The sequence below is a fragment of the Tursiops truncatus genome, chromosome 10, assembly GCF_011762595.2.
Source record: "Tursiops truncatus isolate mTurTru1 chromosome 10, mTurTru1.mat.Y, whole genome shotgun sequence".
Lineage (NCBI taxonomy): Eukaryota > Metazoa > Chordata > Mammalia > Artiodactyla > Delphinidae > Tursiops > Tursiops truncatus.
In genome coordinates this window covers 66,547,874-66,569,936 of record NC_047043.1, presented here as the reverse complement: position 1 = coordinate 66,569,936, position 22,063 = coordinate 66,547,874, and the positions used below count along the sequence as shown (strand labels likewise).

Below are 22,063 nucleotides of genomic sequence, written 5' to 3'. Positions count from 1 at the left end.
CCCGATGACTACAAAGAGGATAATGCAACTGTTCTATATCTTGAATGTGGTGGTTCCACAACTGTATGGGGATTTTAAAACTCATAAAACTATCTCTGAAAAAGGCCGATTTTTACTATACATAAATCATACCTCAATGGAGAACACCAACAACAATCTGGTTTAAGTAACATGCAAAAATGTGTAAGATACAATGCTAAAGCAGGGGGGAAAATGACAGCATCTACAGCTTATGTTGATATATGAATAAGGAGGAGGATATCAGGAGAATTTAAAACTGTGCTTTGTTGAATAAGGAGATAATTTTCCCTTTCAAAAATTTACTTGTGGGCTTCCCTGGTGGCGCAGTGGTTGAGAATTCGCCTGCCGATTCAGGGGACACGGGTTCGTGCCCCAGTCCGGGAAGATCCCACATGCCGTGGAGCAGCTAGGCCCGTGAGCTATGGCCGCTGAGCCTGCGCGTCCGGAGCCTGCGCGTCCGGAGCCTGTTCTCCGCAACGGGAGAGGCCACAACAGTGAGAGGCCCGCGCACCGCAAAAAAAAAAAAAAAAAAAAAAAAAAAATTTACTTGTAATTGATGCTATGAGTTTTTTGAGCTGTAAATATGTTTTAAAACTTAAAGATGAGTGTTCATAAAATGTGTGGAGCTGAACACTTAAAATTAGTTCATTTTATGCACTTTATATTATATATCAATTACAAAGTTTTTAAAGAAGGCTTAAAGAAAAGTTGCGGGTGGTGGTCACAAGAGTGTACATCCACATGAAAAAAAAATTCACCCAAATGAAAAAAATTCATCCACTTAAAATTTATTCAGTCTACCGTATAGTACACCTTAATTTAAAAAATACATAAATTTAAGTCTTCTGGCAATGTGGTGGACACGCGGTCAAAGCCCGATGGCGATGACTCATACCCAGAACAGGCCTCCTGGAGCGCAGCCCACCCCCGCAGTACCTGCTCTCGCTCTGCCTGCGGCCGGGGAGCCTGCAGGGGGCACCCGAGTCTCTCGGGGGAGTTGCGGCCCCGCACAAAGACCCGTGGCTCCCGGGAACCCAGGGCCTTGGGGCCCAAGGCGGGGAAGGACGTGGGAATCCCCGCCCCTCCCGCCCCCCAGCGGGTCGGGGAATCGCCGCCTCTGGCCACCCAGCCACACCACTCCCCGCCGGCCGCGCTGACGTCACCGCCCCGCCACCCCGCCTCGCTTCGCCGTTCCCGCCCCGCCCCCTTTCCCGGCTGGCGCCGCGGTGAGGCTCCTCGCCCTCGACTTCTGCCTGTCGCCCCAAGATGGCGGACACAATGAGCCGGTGCCGCGCCGGTTGGCGCTGAGGCGACCGTGAGGAGGACCGGTCTGCGAGACCCCATAGTCCCGGCAGAAGAGTGTTGCACAAGCAGGAGGAGGAAGCGGAGGAGGCGGCCCGACTGTCGGCCGCTCTCCAGCCCGCCGCCGGCGCGGCGCCCGCCCCGCCCGGGTCGGCCCCTCGGCAGCCCGCCCGTTCGCCGGGCTCCGCCCCAGCTCTGCGCCGCCGCCGCCGCCGCCGCCACCAGCAGCCGCCGCCATGAAGCTGACCGACAGCGTGCTGCGGAGCTTCCGCGTCGCCAAGGTGTTCCGCGAGAACTCGGACAAGATTAACTGCTTCGACTTCAGCCCCAACGGCGAGACGGTCATCTCGAGCAGCGACGACGACTCCATCGTGCTCTATGACTGCCAGGAGGGCAAGTGAGTGCACCGGTGGCCTTGGGCCCGGGTCTGAGTCCCTCCCGCCCTCCCTGTCGTGGCCCTGCGCTCCCCCCGCGGCCCGCCCTCTAACCCGGTCTGGCCCGCGGCCTGTATTGCACACGCTCCCGCTGGGGCCGCGTCCCCTCAGAAGCCGTCCGGGAGACCATTTTTTTTTCTTTTAAAATAACGATAGCAATAACAGTAATCATATATTTGTTTTGTCTGCCTTCGGTCTCCTCACAGAGAGCCTTAGCATCTCTGACCAAACCACACCTTGACCTTGACCTTTAAACGCAGGGTCCGCCCACCGCTGCCCCAGCTGGTAGCTTTAACGCTCCTCTGACTCCGTCGAAGGTGCCAGTCGGCTGTGGCCCCCGCGCAGAACCGCAGAGGCTGCTCTGCTGCTTCGTTCAGCAGCGGCAGCTCGCTCTCTCTGCCCTCTGCTCGGTCACCTCGATTCAGCCCTGGCACTTCACCCGACCCCTGCCCCTCAGCTTCCCGCCGCCCTTCTGCCGGAAGGCCGCGTGGGTTGCAGTTGTTAGCTGTAAGGATTTATTTGTTGCCTCTTTGGGCCCCCTGACATTTCCTTTATGGTCCAAATCATTCTCTTGCTCCCTCAGTCCTGATGCCCATGTTTATAGTTAACTTTTTACCTGCATCCAAAACTTTTCCTTTTTGCCAGACACACCTGGCTGTCGCATCCCAACCTGAATGTGAACCTCCTAGTAGAACAAAGAAAGCATCGTCTGACAATTTCGTGTTTCTTCTTATACTTTTTTTAAAAATTATACTTTATGGTCCTCTTGGACTTATCATAATTCCGAGTCTGATCATGACATTTCTAGGTTGTCCCAAGTCCTATGGAGACTCACCACACCTGTATCTCTGCAAGATCTTAAAAGCACAGCTTTTTGCCTTTTTCCCTGGGGACCTGTCAGCTTCCCCTCACCCCCGCCCCAGACTTGCTTTCTCCAAATCCTTGCTAAATTGTGATCTTTTTTTTGAATCCTTGGGTTTTTCTTTACCTTCTCCAGCTGTTCCTTTTGTCTGTTTTGCTTAAACCAATGTTTTCTATAAACTTTCTTTTGGAACTTGTCTCTTCATTTGTGAGTTTGATTATCTGAAGTAATGCTGTATTGGTCTGGGCTATATTGTTCTGCCCAATTTTTTCCCATTTGGGCTGTGGAAAAAGTATTATGTAACTGGCTCTGGATCTGCTTGTGGTATGTGGAAGAGTGGCCTATAGTGGTGGTCCTGAGGGAAGAGAGAATTGTTAGCTGGACTGATGCTGAGAGATGTGAGTCAATGTTATTCATTTCATAGATGGGTTTTGGTCCAGGTCCGGCCACTTGCATTAGCCTGGAATAGAAAGTAACGTATAAAGCTAGGGTGGAGATTGGGGTTGTGGGGTACTGGAGCTAGAAGTAAATTGAAGCTGACTTGCTTGAAATGTTTAGTGCTTGTGCACAGATTAGAACTTCTCCCTGGATGAATTTGAGGATGGAGATGTATATCCTCATTCAAAGAAAATGAAGGTTGTGGCAGCATTTCTTCACAGTTTCTCTCCAAATACTGCATAATTTCTGCGGTTGGTAGGAATGACATTGACTTGAAGGCTGTCTTGTTAAAAGTAAAATGTTAATTTTATAACATAATGCAGTTTATTCATTCATGTAGCATTTTTACATAATTACAAACTTGCAGAAAAGTTACATCATTGTTTCAAAGAACTCCAGGACCCAATAATTGGTTATATTTTGCTCTGTTTGCTTTGTCATTCTCTGTAGATACACACACACACAATTTTTTCTTTCCCTGAGCCATTAGAGAGTAATTTGGAGGTATCAAGCCCCTTTATCCTAAACACTTCAGCATGGATTTCCTAAGCACAAGGACGTTTTCTTAGGTAACCAGAGTACAGTTATCCAAATTAGGGAATTTAACATTGATACAATAGTATACAGCACGCTCTTTAAAATATTCGTATGGATTAATTGTGACCTTGTTTCATTGTGATCTGTGATCAGAGAGCAACCTGATAGGAGACCTGGGTTCTAGTTTGGCCTTGTGACCAGGTATGTGACATTGGTCAGATCACTTCGCTGGCCTCTAGGAATCTGTGATCCTAAGTGGTAATGTGAAGAAAAAATTTGCCACTAGTGTAGGTCAAACCAACATTGGAAGAAAATAACATTTTCTTGGAAGGCACAGTATCTTTATTAGATGGTACTAATGTTGGGAGTTTGAAAATGGCTAAAATAAGATTCTTTATGCTTAATATTTTCCATGTGTACTGTTCACTTAAACTTTCTTTGTAATAGAGTTCATCCATTGAGTGATTTTTTTAATTTTAATTTTTTGGCTGCACTACATAGCATGTGGGATCTTAGTTCCCCAACCAGGGATCGAACCTGCAGTCCCTGCATACAGAGTCTTAACCACTAGGCCTCCAGGGAAGTCCCGAGTGTTTTGTTTTTTTTTTTTTTTTTTAATTTGAAAGTATACAAAGGATATTATCTGTGGTAGGTGATGCGAATTATTCAGAGAGAAGGATTTAATATTATTTATTCGTACCTGATCACCAGAATCATAGTTTGTGCAGAGAAGCTTATCACAATATTCGTGAAAGAATGTTATGCATAAGCTCTGTAAGATCCTCTGAAATGGATGCATTAGGATCTTGCTTTCAAACTAGGAAATGATATGAGGTAAAAGATTTATGTTATTAAGAACAAAATCTCAGGTTAATACTATGGATATATTTGAGACAAATAGGCCGTATATAAGTGGAACTGAAAATTTTCCTTTAACATTGGTTCTTCAGGCTCTGTCTTCATTATTGTAGGGTAAATACTGAGATAGGTAAGCTTCTGTTTCCATTGGTAGGAGCAAAGTCAACTATCTTTTGAGAGCAAGCACACATTCACACGCACGTTCACTCACTCACTGGTTACCACACAGTAACTACATGGCAGAACCCAGGGTGGTGGACTTAACAAGGTAGCATTTGAGCTGTTCTTTTTGTTTAGTTGATCTTTCAGTAAAGGTAAAAATGTGGAAAATTAAGTGCATTTGGAGTGAGAAGTCTTGTTTGTAAATAGGTTTAATGTAGGGAAACCCTTGACGTCACAAAAATTGAAAGTGCAAATGATTAAAGTTCCCTGAGTCATCTGATTGTTTAGCATCTAGGTTTCAAGAGGCTTTTACATTGAGAGGGTGAATTTCCTTTTCATAAATTAACTTCTTGATAAACATTAATATAGGATTTATGAAATTCTCCTATACCTAAATGTAGAATATTATGAAGTTTTTGGTTAAATATTTTGCTGAGATCAGTTTCAGCTTGATCTTCAAGGTGCTATAGAAGAAGATAACATTTAAGGAACTTCAACAAATGGACTGATAACCTCTAGCTTAGAAATATGTGATTTTACATTTAAGTAAAGAGAAAAGAATCAATGACTAGTTTTGTTAGGGAGAGTGAGGTTTGTCTTGTAAAAGGCTCAGTAAGTGCTTTGGACCTGTAAGAGAGGATGGAAATATTAGGTTATATTAGGAAAGGCAGTTTTGCATCTGGTTTCGGTTTTGATAAATCATTTCTTCTTAAAGAAAGAGCTTCTTTCCAAGTGAATGGCTTAAGTTCTGGCCTCATTGGTCTGGCGTATTCCCATTTTCCTCTTTCTTGGAAGTTATGACTTGTTTTATGTGTCTTTCTTCCCAAATAGATGTACTTCTTCTCAAAGCTTACTTTTGAACATTGTAGTAAAGGCTGATTTGAGCCCTCAGATTTACTTCCACTTCCTAACTTCGGCATTTGGTATCCAGAGGTGAAAGCCTGTTGCACTTGATTGATTCTGTTTGTTTCCACCCTTTTGGAAGAAATTCTGTTTCTTTTCAGTGTTAGAGGTTACCAAGAATCTTCACCCTTCCCACATCATTCAAGTGCTTCTCTTTATATGAAGATCCTAGATTTTGGTGATGGAGGATTTTGATGGTTTTCTTTCTCTGTCCATTTCCTCATCAGACCAAAGAGAACCCTGTACAGTAAGAAATACGGCGTGGACCTCATCAGATACACTCATGCAGCAAACACAGTCGTTTACAGCTCTAACAAAATAGATGGTAAGCAAGCCTTCTTTTTAGGAAGTTATGGTCATGGTTTCCTTTGTTAAATTGTTCACGGAATCTTTGTGAGTACTTCTGTTTGGTTATAGTTACTTTAAATTTTCCTATGATGTTAGCTGTGCTAATACTGTTATGACTGAAGGGATGCTGGAAGCAAGCAAGCCATTAGTACTTTTGAAGGACTTGAAACTGAGTATGAAAGGTCTCCAGTTTAGAGTGGAGAGTGGAAATAGGAAGCCACAAATTGTATTTACGGTTTGAACTTCTTGAAACGAATACTTTTAGAAGAAATAAAAGGAAAGAATACTTGACAGCAAGTGGTAAACAATGCTACCTTCCTGTTCAAAATATATAGATTTGAGAATAGTTTTACAGATGCTTGAGTTATGGTAGTTTAGCAGACCTTAGAAGAGTTTTTGGTGTGTGCCCAACCATTTATGGTCTGTGTCACAAAGGACAGTATACTGACTTTAGTTATCTTTGATTCCAGGGACACTTTTTGATTTGAATTTTATCCCTTTTTCCTTTTATTTATTTATCTTATTTTTTTTGGCCGCACTGCACACATGTGAGATCTTAGTTCCCCAACCAGGGATCAAACCCGCGGCCCCTGCGTTGTTAGCATGGAGTCTTAGCCACTGGACCACCAGGGAAGTCTCTCCCTTTTTCCTTTTAAATAAAGTTAATGTCTTTGAAGAATAAAGACTTATTTTTAGAAATTAAACTTGTGAATTTCTTTCTCTAATAAAGGATCTCTGCCTTTACCTGCTTTTCCCCTGGGATAAGTCATTCTCAGTTGACAGATTGTCTTGGAATTGAGCTATAACACTTTCATGTTAGGACTTTTTTTTTTTTTTTAACTTATCTCACTGATTTGTTGATTGTTTCATTTTTAGCAGTACAATTTTTCTAATGTCATTCAACAAAGATTTCTTAGACCGCTGTTTTGGTTATGCCTATCTCAGAGCAGATGGGTAGAAGTCTTTTTTTTTTTTTTTTTTTAAATGAGACTTTTCTGCCTGTACTTGGTTTTTAGTAAGTATATCGTTTATACTTTTCATGCCTCTATTTCAGAAGTGGTTTTCTAAGTAAGCAGTGCAATTGATGCTTTTGGACAAGAATATAAAACAGGATCTTGAGGAAATATATCTCTGTGATCATCTGAATGAATGGTATATTTCTTCTATTGGGGTATATTTCTTCTGTTGGGGTGTTTTTCTGGGTGATTAAATGAGGATTCTCCAAATATGGTGCAAGATGAGGCAAATGTGTGGCACTTGCAGCTTTGCTGCCAGGCCTCTGCTGTGAGGATGTTGCCTTTCCTGTCTCGAGTGCATCCATCCTGAAGAGTTCCTCCAACGCTCCGTATCATTTTGCCTGATTCCAGGCTGAGGTAGTAGTTTGTACAGTTTGAGGGTCTATGATACCACCCGGTACAGGAGATAACTGTACAGGCCACTGCCTTGCCAGGAACAGCGCGCCAGCTACCGAGTGGGGCGGAGAGGATGGCGACGCCCTGCTCATCTCTGGGAAAACCAGGTAATGGGGAGGAAGTCTTTTTCTGCTTAGGGCAGGTGAGTAGTTCCTAGCAATAGAACAACCAGGAATACTTTATAGTTGTCATTCGAGAACTTTGAACATGTTTTCAAAGAAAACCATATTTAGTTTTGGAACATACAAAGAGTGCCTTTTTCCCTCTCCCAGGTTAAATGCCCTCTTATTAGTACCCCTGTGAACCACTGGGATGACTTGGTGCTTTCAGCCTTTCTGTTTCTGTGTTGTGTTTGCCTCCAGAATGTTCTTTCTATGCTTTCCTTTCTGTATTTTGGCCCCATTTCCTATAACCTTTTTCTCAACAATTGTTTCTTATTCCTAGTCTTTTCAGGGGCATTGTACTTTCCAGTTCTGTTCTTTATGGCACTTCGTTCCCTTCCCACCACCATCATTTTTTGTTTTGCTTTTTCAGAGGAATCATTTGGTTTTTAAGAGTATTTGTCTTATTTGCCCCAAGCACAAATCTCTGTGATTATTTCTTTCTTGGATATTGTCAAATTCTCACTGCTATGACTTGGTATAGTTCATGACTTTGATTTTTAAATGTCTTGTGATCTTTTTAACCTAAATTTTCTCATTTCCTTTGGCCACTTTATAATTCACTTTTCTGCATAAGGGACCATTGGATAGTTGGTTAATTAGAAAAGAAGTAGTAGAACATTAATTCTCTTTCCATTTTATTTAGTTTTAATGTAAATTGTGTATCCAGTTTACATTAAGATGAGGTGAGGGTTGGGTTGACATGCTGTTGGAGAACGCTGGACAAAAGTATCTTATGCCAGAATCCAGCCTGATCCTCAGCTCAGCATGGCTGTTTAATTCTTTGAGTCTATTTCCTCAGTAGCCATATGTTTTTCTTTAAGGTTTGCCATTCTGTGGGCATTAAAATTGTTGTGAGTTTTTTTTTTGGGGGGGGTGCATATTTGCAGGACAAGTTTCATTGTAACTATGCAGAAGCCAAAGATTGGCAGCAATAGTGATTTTAAACATTGCTGTATATGCTGTCAACTTGAGAACTCTGCTTTTGAATTACGTGAAATCTCTAGTCCCGTGAAAAGTAGTTATTCACTATTATTTATTCATACCTTGCTTGGATTATGGAAAACAATGAATTCTTTGACCTTGTCTTTTCAAGATGAAAATGCAAAGTAAATTCCTTTAAAAATAGTAGGATATCATTATGCCTTATTTATCTTCTTACAGATACTATCCGTTACCTGTCCTTGCATGACAACAAATACATCAGATACTTTCCTGGACATAGCAAAAGGTAAGATGCACGTGTTACAGAAGTAGATAGTTCTTTTATCCCTGAGGTTATCCAGAGAATGAAAGAGTGGAGAGATTTTATTAGTGAACTGAAGCTAGTTTCTCACCGCTGTTTGGCATACCTCTTAATCTTCTCTTGTTAACCTTCCCTAAACAGTCAACTCATGATTAATCGAGGTTGTAGAGGCCAGGGGTAGGACTTCATAGATAAACCGAAACTTCAGTTAAAACATTAATAGGAAGAATGTGGATTAAAGATATTCAGTGGAAACCTATGTAGTAAAAATAACATTTGGCATTTAGGGATCCCAAATATCAGACATCCCTTAATGAAAGTACATTTACATGGTTGAGGCCTTCCAGTATAGGTGGCCCCCATTTCAGCATGACCCTGCTCTACATAAATGTGTTCCACATGAAGAGTTTAATGAATATGTAAAAAAAATTAATAAAATTGTTGGCTTCCCTGGTGGCACAATGGTTAAGAATCCGCCTGCCAATTCAGGGGACACAGGTTCAAGCCCTGGTCTGGGAAGATCCCACATCCCGTGAAGCAGCTAAGCCCGTGCGCCACAACCACTGAGCCTGCACTCTATAGCCTGCGAGTCACAACTGCTGAGCCTGCGTGCCACAACTACTGAAGCTCATGTGCCTAGAGCCCATGCTCCGCAAAACAGAAGTCACCGCAGTGAGAAGTCCGCACACCGCAACAAAGAGTAGCTCCCGCTCACCGCGGCTAAAGAAAGCCCGCATGCAGCAACAAAGACCCAACGCAGCCAAAAATAAATAAATAAATAAATTTATTTTAAAAAAATAATAAAATTTTCCTTTCGTACTTTTTGAAAGTCAAGAAACTTGTTTCCTTATTTTTTTTAAAGGTATATATTTATTTTTATTTTTTTTGGCTGCGTTGGGTCTTTGCTACGCGCGGGCTGTCTCTTTGCGGCGCTCGGGGGCTACTCTTCCTTGTGGTGCGCAGGTTTCTCATTGTGGCTTCTCTTGTTGAGGAGCACAGGGTCTAGGCACATGGGCTTCAGTAGTCGCGGTGCATGGGCTGTAGGGCATGAGGGCTTCAGTATTTGTGGTGTGCAAGCTCAGTAGTTGTGGTTTGCGGGCTCTAGAGTGCAGGCTCAGTAGTTGTGGCACATGGGCTTAGTTGCTCCATGGTATGTTGGATCTTCTCAGACCAGGGATCGAATCCGAGTCCCCTGCATTGGCAGGCAGATTCTTAACCACTGAGCCACCAGGGAAGTCCCCCTTATTCTGTTCTGTAATGCAGGTTGCTTCTCTCTGTCTCATCCCAATTCCCCTGTTATTTTTCCTCCAGTTTTTCGAGTTTGGGCTGAATGTTAAACACATTTTCCCTTGGATGATATATTAATCATAGGTGCTTTCCTTTGCAAATGTACAGTAACCCTGTGTAGCTTGGAGTGGTTCAGAGCCCTGACAGGAGGTAGACCAAGAGCACTGTTTTCAGCTGCACTTCTGATTGGGCAAGGGCATTTCTGTGTTGCTGAAGATAAGAGGTGGCAGCTGTTGGTTACTGTGTAGTTCAAAGAATGGCTTGTGACAAGTAGATGTTTTTGCTTGTTTATAGTCAAATTAATGTTCACAAATATACTGTCTGTAATTAAGAGTTGATTGCAGGGCTTCCCTGGTGGCGCAGTGGTTGAGAGTCCGCCTGCCGATGCAGGGGACATGGGTTCGTGCCCCGGTCCGGGAAGATCCCACATGCCGCGGAGCGGCTGGGCCCGTGAGCCATGGCCGCTGAGCCTGCACGTCTGGAGCCTGTGCTCCGCAACGGGAGAGACCACAACAGTGAGAGGCCCGCGTACCGCAAAAAAATAAATAAATAAATAAAAGAGTTGATTGCAGTTGTTTGAAATTCTTTCCAATCTTCCCAGTTGCCCAATCTCTTGACCTCCTGACCTCCTGATTCTTAATAGATGACTTTGTCCCTCCTTTTTTAAAGAGAAAATCAAGGCCATCCAAAATGAGTTCAACTCCTCTTTCACCTAAACTCCTTTCTTCCTTAGAACACTTTCCCTGAGAAAGAAGTAGCCTTTTCTTCTTTGAGAAAACCAACCCCTCTGTTTTTACTTCCGTCTCCTTACTGGACTTTGCTGCCCACAAACTTAGTTGGTCTTCTAAATTTATTTACTTTTATTTATTTTATTTTTGGCTCCGTTGCGTCTTCGTTGCTGCACGTGGGCTTTCTCTAGTTGTGGTTAGCGGGAGCTACTCTTCACTGTGGTGCGCAGGCTTCTTATGGCGATGACGTCTCTTGTTGTGGAGCACGGGCTCTAGGTGCACGGGCTTCAGTAGTTGTGGCACTCTGGGCTCAGTAGTTGTGGCTCACGGGCTCTAGAGCGCAGGCTCAGTAATTGGCGGCACACGGGCTTAGTTGCTCCATGGCATGTGGGATCTTACCCGGGCTGGGGCTTGAACCCGGCAGGCGGATTCTTAACCACTGCGCCACCAGGGAAGCCCTACTCACCAGGGGAAACCTACTCGGTCTTCTTTATCTTCCTTATGGTCTTCTTTATCTTCCTTATATTAAATTTATCTCTTGAGCATGTCACCCACTTCTTTTCGCCATCAAAGATAAAAGAATAATCTGCATATTCCCTTCTCCACCTCCTCATACTCATTCACTGTTTAACTCACTCATCTAAGCCAAGCTGTTTACTCCCCTTTCCCTGCTGCCTCCAGGTAAAATCCACTGCCTGGGACTCTTTGGTGCTTAACCTCTCAGTAAAACTTTTTTTCCTTTGGCTTCTCATCTTGGTTCTGTTTTTGCTATTTTTTGCCTCTCTTTCTCTTTTTGACTCTAAACAATGTTCTACCCTAGCTTTTTTCTCCTCCTCTTGGTATTTGGGCCATCACTGATTTCATTCACCTCAGATAGCTTCCCAAATCAGTATTTTCAGCCCATAATTTCCAGACTCAACTTCTACCTACAGGTCCAATACTCCATCCATCGTTAAATTCCTTGGGCCAGCTCCTCTGTCTGCCTCATGTTTCTTCACCTCTGTCCCTTCCAATTCTCCCGACTCAAAGTCTCTGTTACCTGTTCACTACTTTTTCCCTGCCTTCACATCCGGCGAGTTGTTAAATCCCGTTGATTCTACTTAGGTTTAACCTCATGTGTCATTGTGCTCCATACTCCTTTGCTTCTGTCCTAGCTCAGGTAAATTATTGTCAACTCCTAATCTCCCCGTCCCTCAGCATCCTGCTTCTGCACCCTGTTTTTACAGCTCTGACCACAGCCTCCCTCAAGAAACCTTGGAGTCAAATTCTTTTCCCTCTGCCTGACCCATTTTCCCAGTGTTATCTCCTACCACTCCAGTTGAAGTGAACTCTGGGCTGGTTCCTGAACTGCCTCATGCCTTCCTATCTGGCAACTTCCAGAAAGGCCACTCCCATTGAAACCCTGTTCACCACAGGTGCTGCTTCTTCCTGAAAGCCTTCTCTGACCCTCTCTTGGACGTTGTCTGGACTAGACAGTTAAGCTTCCTTAGAGTTGAAGTCTTGTTCCTCCTTGTATTCCCTCTACCTCTCATCGTAGAGCCTTGTGCCAAGATAGACTTCCTCTGAACTTTTGACCTGAATACTGTGATGTAAAATTACATGTTCATATGCATTCTGCTCACTCCGTTTTATTACCACCTCAGCATTCCCAGGAAATTTTGGCTTATAGTATCTTTTAAATTTTTAAGTTGATGATCTAGTGCAAATGTTAATTTAGTTATATTGGAAGAATTTTTTTTTTTTGGTCAAAAACTTTAAGAAAAAGTACATTTTTCCATTTTTTACTCATGGCATACATTTTAATTCTTTCTAGTGGAACCAAAACTTCCTGAACCCCTTTCAGAGTCATCCAAAATTTGAACTTCTTCTATTTCTACATTTAAAAAACCCATTCACAAATGAGCTGTGCAATTTGATCCACTTTTTTTACTCCAATTTTTTTTTTGTCAAAATGAGACAGTATAGCACCAATATTTCCTCTGTAATCTTCACCTGTGACACCAGCTCCTTTGTCTGTGAAGCGTTTTTTAGCCAAGGCAGAATGTGGAACTACTCTTCCATAACACCCAGAAGGAAGAGCCATCTGAGTGTCCATTTTCACAAGGGCTTCCTCTGTAGATGGTACTACAGACTCATAGGCACTGTACAGGTCATAGCCCACGGACCTCAAGGATCCCTCTGGTTAGGGCCGTGGCATGCTCCAAGAGGCAAGTAAAGTGGAGCCACATGCCATCCTTCTCCACGGGCTGGGCCCAAATGCCGGGGAGATGATGGGTGTCCTCAACGCAGAGCGTGGCAGAGCAAGAACATGAGCAGAGGGGACAAGAGAGCTCAGGATGAGGCCTTGGAAGAAGTGTTTTTCAGTGAGTGACTGGTGTAACCATAAGAGGGGACCCATATCAGAAATATAGCATAGGCTATTAGCATAGGGCTGTGGCTCTCTAAGTGTGGGGCCCAAACCACCAGTCTCACCATCACTGAGGAGCTTGTTAGAAACACAGATTCTCAGACCTCACCCCAGACCTACTGGATTAGAATTCTGGCAGTGGATCCCAGCAGTCTGTTTTAACCCACCCTCCAGGTGATGCTGGTGCCACTCAGGTTTGAGAACAACAGTATAGTCCACAAACCTCTAGTTAAGGAATCATGCTTTTTTTTTTTTTTAATTGAGATATAGTTCAGTACCATAAATTCATCCTTTTAAAGTGTACAATTCAGTGGTTTTTAGTATATTCACAGAGTTGGGCAACCATCACCACTATCTAATTCCAGAACATATTCATCACCCCAAATAGAAACCCTGTACCCATTAACACTTCCCATTTCCCCTCTTCCCAGCCCCTGGCAACCACTAATCTACTTTCTGTCTCTATAACTTTGCCTATTCTGGATATTTTGTATAAATGGAACCAGATCATATGTGGCCTTTTGTGTCTGACTTCTTTCACTTCATACATGTTGTAATATGAATCAGTACTTCATTTCTTTTTTATTTATTTATTTTTGGCTGCGTTGGGTCTTCATTGCTGCGCGCGGGCTTTAGTAACGGTGAGTGGGGACTACTCTTCGTTGTGGTGCGCAGGTTTCACATTGCGGTGGCTTCTCGTTGCGGAGCACGGGCTCTAGGCTCGCGGGCTCACTAGTTGTGGCTCACAGGCTCAGTAGTTGTCGCTCGCGGGCTCCAGAGCGCAGGTTCAGTAGTTGTGGCACACGGGCTTAGTTGCTCTGCAGCATGTGGGATCTCCCCAGACCAGGGCTCGAACCTGTGTCCCCTGCATTGGCAGGCGGATTCTTAACCACTGTGCCACCAGGGAAGCCCCAGTACTTCATTTTTTTTTATTGCCAAATAATATTCTTGTATGACAATAACACGTTTTCTTTATCCATTCATTAGGTGATGGACATTTGGGTTGTTTCCACTTTTTAGTAATTATGAATAATGCTGTTGTGAACATACATGTACGGGGGATTTTTTGGACATATGTTTTCATTTTTCTTGGGTATGTACCTAAGAGTGGAATGTTTGGATCATATAGTAACTCTAACTTTTTGAGGAAGTATAAAACTTATTCAAAGCAACTGTACCATTTTACATTCCTACCGGCAGTGTATGAGGGTTCCAGTTTCTCCACATCCTCACCAACAGTTGTTATCTCTCTTTTTGATTATAGCTTTGCTAGTGGGTATGAAGTGGTATTTCATTATGATTTGATTTGCATTGGAATCATATGTTTTTATGCTGTAGCTTTAAGTTGCTTTTTTATACTAATTGCCTTTGATTGTTCCGGATTGCTTGTGTATGTGTTTCTTAAAATGGAGTTTTTAGGAGAACACATATGTATAGGTAGGTAAAGTGGTTTAGAGTTCATATCCAATTCTTGTTAATATTTCGCTTCAACTACTATTTATCTTGATGCATTGCAGGGTGGTGGCCTTGTCCATGTCACCTGTGGATGACACTTTCATTTCTGGGTCTCTTGATAAGACCATTCGGCTCTGGGATCTCCGGTCTCCTAACTGCCAGGTAATGTTGCCTCACAGTTACACTTCAAGCGTTTTCAACTCTCCCTCTCAAGGAAGGGGGAAAGCAGTGATTCTTTCCTGGGATCCCAGAGTCTTTAAATTTTGGAGAAGATCTTTTACTGGTAGGTAGCTGGTAATTAAGCTAATACCTTAATCCGGTGCATACTTATTATGATCTGTGGCTTAGTGCTTTAAAAGCAGTTTTCCTGGAGCCTTTGAGCTATATATTTTAGACTCCAAGGATTTGTTTTTATTTGAATTCAGTGTCTATAAAATTATACAGTTAGGGTTGATCTGAAATCAATTGCATGGAGACCAGGTTTTTTTTTAACTTCATTTTAGTTAGTTTTGTGTTTGCTTTTGGTAGGATCCTGGGTTCATTAACTTTTTTAAAATTTCTTTTTTCTCAGGGTCTCATGCATTTACAGGGCAAGCCAGTTTGTTCTTTTGATCCAGAAGGATTAATTTTTGCTGCAGGTGTCAATTCTGAAATGGTCAAACTTTATGATCTTCGCTCTTTTGATAAGGTAAATCTTTGAATCTTTGAACCGTCTTGATATTATGGAAGTTTTGAAGGGTGAGATGGACATTTAAGAGCCTTTTTCTACAGTAGAGGAGGTATGTGGTAGATATTAGAAAGTGTCAGAGCAGTACTTCATCTTCTGCTTTCCCTAGTCAAAAAGGAATCTAAAGGGATAGAATGAGATTTGGCTCTGGCAGAAGGAATTATTGATGTGCCTTGGGCCTAGGGCTGCTGTCTGTCTTTTGCAGGGGCCATTTGCGACATTTAAGATGCAGTATGATCGGACTTGTGAGTGGACAGGGCTTAAGTTCAGCAATGATGGCAAACTCATCCTCATCTCCACCAATGGCAGCTTCATCCGTCTGATCGATGCATTCAAGGGAGTGGTGATGCATACGTTTGGGGTGAGCTGACAACTTTTAACCATGTTTTTCTCCCCATACTCTACCTTTTTTCCATGCTCATCCCTTCTGAGAATTGTGTTAGCTAGTTAGTGGAGACCGGCAGTTGTCTTTGGCTCACTCATCGAGGCATGGACTTGCATTTTCTTCCTGCACGTGGCATTATTTCTTTTGGATTCTGAGAGATTCACTTCTCACCCAGTGACTCAAGTTTGGTGTTTAGATAATATAATAAACTTCGGACCATAAACATTTTCTTACCCCCTTGAATATGGAGTTGGGGATAAGGGGGTGAATTGTAAAGGGTGGTAGCCAAATTTGAAACCTTCATAGCACTGTGCATGAGGAAGAAAGGGTTTCACAGAAAGGAAGGTGATGTATGTACTACAACATGGATGAACCTTGAAAACATTATGCTAAGTGAAATAAGCCAGACACAAAAGGACAACTGTTGGACGATTCCACTTTTATATTAGTTTCCTAGAATAGAGATAGATAGTAGAACAGAGATTGCCAGGGAGCAGGGGAAGAGGGAAATGGGGAGTTACTATTAAAGATTATGAAGTTTCTGTTCAGAATGATGAAGAGGTTTTGGAGGCAGAAGATGGTAATGGTTGCATAGCATTTTAAGTATACTTAGTGCCACTGAACTGTACACTTAAAAATACTTAAAATAGTAAATTGTTATCTATATTTTACTGTAAAAAATTTTTTTCATCAAAAAAAAAAGAAGAAGATGTATGTGCTGGGGTCAGTGTTTGTAGGCCATTATTTTTTGTTAATGGCACTGTAATGAGAATTGTTCTGCTTGTTTTAGGGTTATGCCAACAGCAAAGCCGTCACACTGGAGGCCTCGTTTACTCCAGACTCGCAGTTTATTATGATTGGTAAGCTTCCTTTATCCCCCCGCCCCTTGGGTGTTACTTATCTGGTACTGTGCATTATGTTGTTTCTGTTAGTTTTAACTAATTTAAGATATTATTTATTATCCTTTTGAGATAGAGTTTCTCAGATTTCTGTGTAGCACGTTATGTCAAAGGTATAGTGTCTTTAAACTGTCCTGACTTTGCTTTCTTTTCTGGGAACGGGCGTTAATGTTGGTCTTCCCTGGACCATCATAGAGTTAAACTCTACAAGCACTGATGTAACCCTTCATTCAGTCACCTTAGTGTAGATGTTCGTAGGGTGGTCGTATTCAGCCCCCTTTTTAAATGAGAAAACTGAAGTTAGAGGGGAAGTGACTTGCCTAGGAACAAATAACTAGGGTCTAGATCAGTTCCCAAAGTGTCTTTTCTTCACTGCCATTACTCCCTCTCCATTTCTGCTGGTGGCTGGGTCCTGAAGCTTGGCCTCTCTCCAGATGTCAATCCATGTCTGTTTGCCACTTGTCTTTGTATTGTGCCTTGAGCTGTTATATTCCTTGATCATTCTCTTCAGGTTCAGAGGATGGCAAGATCCATGTCTGGAATGGAGAGAGTGGTATAAAAGTAGCTGTGTTGGATGGTAAACACACAGGCCCCATTACCTGTTTGCAGTTCAACCCCAAGTTCATGACCTTTGCCAGTGCTTGTTCCAACATGGTATGTGAACAACGGGAGATGTCCTTCATCTAGGGGCCCTTTCCAGTTGGGGTGGTGGGTCCTTCAATGAGCACAGTGAGCTGTGTTCTAAATAGGTACAATTACAAGCACCCAAGTTCATGTTTCTCAGCTGGTGGCTTCCCTATTTCACCTCTATTATCTGATCTTTGGTTGCGCTGGTCTTTCACTTTTGCTCTTCTTTCCATGACCTGGGATCGCGAGCTCCCAGGAGATCTTAGGCCAGTTTTTTTGCTCTGGTCCTGGTTTTATGCCCAAACTACCTGGGGCTATGCCTCACAGCTTTTTGGCTTCTTAAAATACTTTGAACCAGCCTTTTGTGGCTGTACCCTTTCAGTTTTCCATTCTTCTCAGGTTATGCTGAGTTCATCAGAAATTCTTACAGTTGATCACAACTCACCAGTTAGAGTTTTCTCCAGGCCCCTGTCTCTTCCTAGACAACACTAGCAGAACAAAACATCAGTGAGTCTCAGCCTCCAGTTTCCTCTTAGCATCTCCTAAACCTACCTGGGTATTTGGGTATGAGGCATTTCATTACTAGCCTACCCAGAACACATTGCTCCATTTCTTTTTTTTTTTGTTTTTTAAACAAAGAAAACAGTGTCAGAAAAAAATGCAGCAAAACCATCCAGTCCAGTCCCTCACATTTTTTACAGCTCATGAATGAGAGGGTCTGTCTGAGGTCACCTGGTAGATTAGCTGTGAGGCCAAACACCCACCTCCCCAGACAGCACTTCTTCTTTTCTTTACCACTGGACCACTATGGTGGAAGTTAGACAATGTTTACTTTCACATAGATGGGGGAGTGTTTGTCCACAGATTGCCAGAGTCAACTGGTCAGGAGGGAAGGCCACCAGCCATAACTCCTCTAACTTTGGGGTTGGGTGCCTTGATGGTTGGGGAGGGGTAAGAAAAACCCTCAGAAATGAGAGGGGCTTGGCTTTTTAAAGTTGACTTATGTTCTCCTTCCATCCAGGCCTTCTGGTTGCCCACCATTGATGACTGACCTGCATAGTGCTTGGCTGTTTTCTGTACAGCGAGGGTGGCCAGTAGGAAAAAACTCAGAGGGAACTAAGATAATAGTGAGATTGGATCATTTGACTGGGCTGGAGAGCATCCTTCCACATGGCCTTCCCAAGGATGTGCTGTACATTTGCTCAAAAGAAAAAAATTACTTTGTCAAGCTTCTTCAAAAGGACTCTTGGTGCGGCAGATTCAATCAGGACTCAGATTTTCCAGCTGTCACTGCACCGAGCTCCTCCAGAGGAGTGACCAGACTCGTGACTAGGGTATAGTGGGGCCCTCAAGACACCTTCAGTTTTGAATGTATTTGCTGCTGAGGAGTCGGTGAAGTTGTTAATTCTGCACATCCCTTTGCCCACCCCCATAAATGCGTGGGAAGCCACAGTTCTGGTTTTGAGATGCTGGGGCAGCTCAGTGCCCCTTGCCCTCACCCTGCATGTCTTGTTACTGGTTCTCCCTGTGTCATTGTGGCATTATCCACAACCATCATGTTACTTAGGTGCCAAATATTTACAGAAATAAGTCTCCATATATCTTAGGGTCAGAAAGGGACAGATACAGAAGGATCTTGCTTGCCAGGAAGCCTTGCAAGTTAGTCATGTGAGGGTGGATGATCTGGGTGTGCCTCAGGCTCTGGGTGAGGGAGGAGGGGTAGCAGATGAGTTCCTAGGGCTGGGAGGTTTAGCAGCAGCTTGGTGTGGTGCCCTGTCATCAAAACTAACACACAGTCCTTCTGGGTGCCTGCCAAGTTTGGTTGTATACAGAAGCAAGGTGGGCGTCTATTTTTGTACATGAGATACATCACGCTTTTCTGTGGGCCAGTATTGTGGAGTGAGTCTGAGTTGTTTACACTGATGCCTTCCCTGCCCACTGCAAGTTGTGTACATAGTCTCCAGATGATACCACCCCTTCCCCAGCTCCCAACCAGGAGCTGGCTCTAGGCTTGTGTTATATGTTATATGTTATATTCAGCCTTTTTATATATGACTTGGAATTTCTGTTGTTTGTATTTTAGCACAGTGTGTGTACACCTTCATTTAAATATATCATGTGTGTGCATACATATATACATATATGTATGTATGCATGTGTGTGTGTGTGTGTGTGTGTGTGTGTGTGTGTGTGTATACACACACATATTTAAAAAGTATCTGAAGGAGATAGAGTCCTCTGCCCCAGGAGAAAGACTGCATTCTTGCTAATAGTGTTTGTCACAAGTGTTAGTCTTCCCTATTACCTTTTTCCCTTTGGGAGACTGAACAAAAGCAAAGCTTTTGAGTGTTTGCTGTCCCCATGGCAGCTAAATGAGGGTCTTGGAATGACTCCCTTGTGTTCCTCAAGCCGCACTTTGGGGCCTTCTCTGCAGTATTAGCCCCCTTTTTGCCCAGTGATGCTCTGTCTGCGCCTGTATGTGTGTGACAGTCACTTTTGCATGCCTTTTGTGTCTGGCTCCCAGCATTTGGGGACAGGATGCTGGAACCAGAGCATTTTCAGCTTGTCTGAGGCTTCTTTGCCAATTATAGGTCATTCCTGTTTACCTGGTATGTCTGCTTTCTTAACTTCTTTTCCTTGCCTTCTCCTGGGAGAGGGAGGATTCCTGATCGGGGTTGAGGTGAGCTGCACGTAGCTCATTGCCTTTTCCCCTGCATGGCCTTCTTAGAGCAGGACAAGTGGCATATTATTTCACTAAGTTCCCAAACATCTAAGCAAGTAACACATTCCCTGCAGATCCAGAAACAGGCTCAACAAGGTTATGTTTGACTTGCCCAAGAGTACCTAGCTGCTAGTGGGGAAAGCAAGCCATTACTGCCTCTGTTCAGCAGCAGGAATAGGCTGTGAATTGCTAGCAATTACTGTTTTGTTTTGCTTTTTTAGCAGTTACTTTTTGGCTTGTTCCGTAACCTTAAAAGCAAGGGGCCTACGTCTTTCCCAGACATAGGCTGGAATCTGCAGCTTCTGAGGTGCCACACACCGTATAGCTCTGCATTCTCAGCGTGGAGGGACTTTTAGAAACCAAGTGATCTGAGCTGTTAACTGCCCACCCCTGGCTTTCCAGGATAGAAAATTCATGGTAGGAATAACTGTTCAGAGAAAGTACTTGGAACTACAGGTTAATAAGAAAGCCTGCATAATTAACATATCTGTACCCAGAGCAGCCACCATGACTTGTCTATCAGCAGGAAAATGATTTGTATTGAGTTCCTGTGTGTCCAAAGCTGAGGCACCATGTCCTTTGAAAATATGCACTGCACTGCACTGCTTCTATTTATGGGGACCTGTGGCTGCAGAGCTGGCTCCTGAGTTGGGAAGGAGAGGGAAGGATGCAGCTGGAAGTGACCGAAGATGATGTGGTAGTGGGAAAAGGCAGAATTAAGGGAGAAAAGAGTCTGTGGGTCAGAGAGGCTGAGGAGCACCAGGGCTGCCAGGACACCCTCAGTAGGAGCCAGAGGTGCTTAAGCTCTCCTGGGGGTGGGGGGCGCACCACGCTCTCAAGAGTCAGGGCCAAAGCCTCTGATTTATATGTGACAGTGACATTGCACTGCTCAACCACCAGCCAGTGGGGTATTTTTTTTTTTTTTTTTTAAGAAAACCGTTGCAATCATAATTAATGCTTATTAAGAAAAATCTGGGACTTTTAAAAAGAATCAGTTTGCCACCAAAATGTTACCACTGCTAATCTTTTGGTGTTTAGTGTTTCTCTAGACATTTCTGTGCATAGATTTTTGGTGTGTTTACATAGTTGTTATTCTACTGTATATACAATTTTATGTCCTTTTTGTACTTAACATATAAACGTTTTTTCCATGTTATCTGTCTTAAACAGAATTTTATGGCTGCAGCCTCTTCCATTGAGTTTTCATAGCATTGTTTGCCTGGTTCCTAGAGTTGGAGGGAGGGGGTGGGTTGTCTCCTGTTAGTCCTCCTAGCTCACACTGGGACTCATTGTAATGCTGTGTGGATGGGTTGTTGGGCTCCCTGGGACTGCCTCTGGTGACTAAGGCCTGTGGGCTGGTGGGAGGAACCCCTAGATCCAGCTCTCAATGCATAGCAGCCTGGGTCTCCTCAACTCCATGTTCTAATAAGCAGCCATAGGGCCAGAAATGAGTGACCAGGAAAAGGCCGGCCTGAGATCCTCAAAGACTGCATCTGGCATGTACCTCAGGCTGCCTTTCATCCCCCACTGTTACCTCAACCCTTGATCAGATTGGCAGCCTCTAGCTGGAATAAGGTTCATCCTCCTAGGCCCTGGTTTGTGGGGGGCAAGGATAGTGGGGTGCCTTTGAGGCTCCTGTACCAGTTCTGGCAGAAGGCCTGGCCACTTGCTTGTAAACCCATTGCCTGGCCGGTGAGTTGATAACTCACTAGTAGCATCCTCAGCTGCAACACCTTTGGCCTGCCACTTTGTGCACGGTCATTAGAGGTTGGCCAAGGACTCTGGAGGTCAGCAGAGGGAGCGTCCCGGCTTGTGAGTGGTAGGCCATGCATAGGCTCTCAACACGACTGCCCAAGCAGGAAGAGTCCCCCCCTCACGGCCTGGTGGGAGGGCTACTGCAGCGTTTGGCTCTGCTGAGAGACATGAACACGTAAGTCAGTGGCTGCCCCTGCAGTGGTCACTCCTGTCAGTTTGGCTTGTTCGCAGTTGAGAGACCCACTGTTGCCCACTCCCTGGGTTTCAGCCTGGTGGTGTGAGGAGCAAGACCAGGCAGTGGGCCGGATCAGAAGGAAAGCAAAGCAGACTTGGGGCAAGCAGGCTCAGTAGTTGATGTGGGTGATTGGTTGGCAGGCTCAGGATACT

The 22,063-nt window shown here is 43.8% G+C and overlaps 1 protein-coding gene and 1 pseudogene across 3 annotated transcripts; one reads left to right on the top strand and one right to left on the bottom strand.

Moving 5' to 3' along the window:
• Positions 1–1,262: 1,262 nt before the first annotated feature.
• Positions 1,263–21,093, top strand: WDR82 (WD repeat domain 82). 3 transcript variants are annotated; one of them, XM_004321011.4, is made up of 9 exons: positions 1,265–1,720; positions 5,745–5,842; positions 8,603–8,669; positions 14,624–14,723; positions 15,133–15,249; positions 15,494–15,649; positions 16,464–16,533; positions 17,084–17,226; positions 18,221–21,093. In XM_004321011.4, the coding sequence occupies exons 1-9, from the start codon at positions 1,560–1,562 to the stop codon at positions 18,248–18,250; spliced, it is 942 nt and encodes a 313-aa protein (XP_004321059.1). In that variant the 5' UTR covers positions 1,265–1,559; the 3' UTR covers positions 18,251–21,093. The 3 variants fall into 3 exon arrangements, with proteins under 3 accessions (XP_019803225.1, XP_019803226.1, XP_004321059.1); XM_019947666.3 differs by lacking the exon at positions 15,133–15,249 and having other exon boundaries at positions 1,263–1,720; XM_019947667.3 differs by lacking the exon at positions 17,084–17,226 and having other exon boundaries at positions 1,263–1,720.
• LOC109552173 (deoxyuridine 5'-triphosphate nucleotidohydrolase, mitochondrial-like) lies at positions 12,207–14,509 on the bottom strand (annotated as a pseudogene).
• Positions 21,094–22,063: the final 970 nt, after the last annotated feature.

Bases quoted from the DNA above. Each gene is read 5' to 3' on its own strand.
- WDR82 (XM_004321011.4), top strand. From the start codon at position 1,560: ATGAAGCTGACCGACAGCGTGCTGCGGAGCTTCCGCGTCGCCAAGGTG. The intron at 1,721-5,744 runs GTGAGTGCACCG...TTTCCTCATCAG, and splicing joins TATGACTGCCAGGAGGGCAA to ACCAAAGAGAACCCTGTACA. The intron at 8,670-14,623 runs GTAAGATGCACG...GATGCATTGCAG, and splicing joins TTTCCTGGACATAGCAAAAG to GGTGGTGGCCTTGTCCATGT.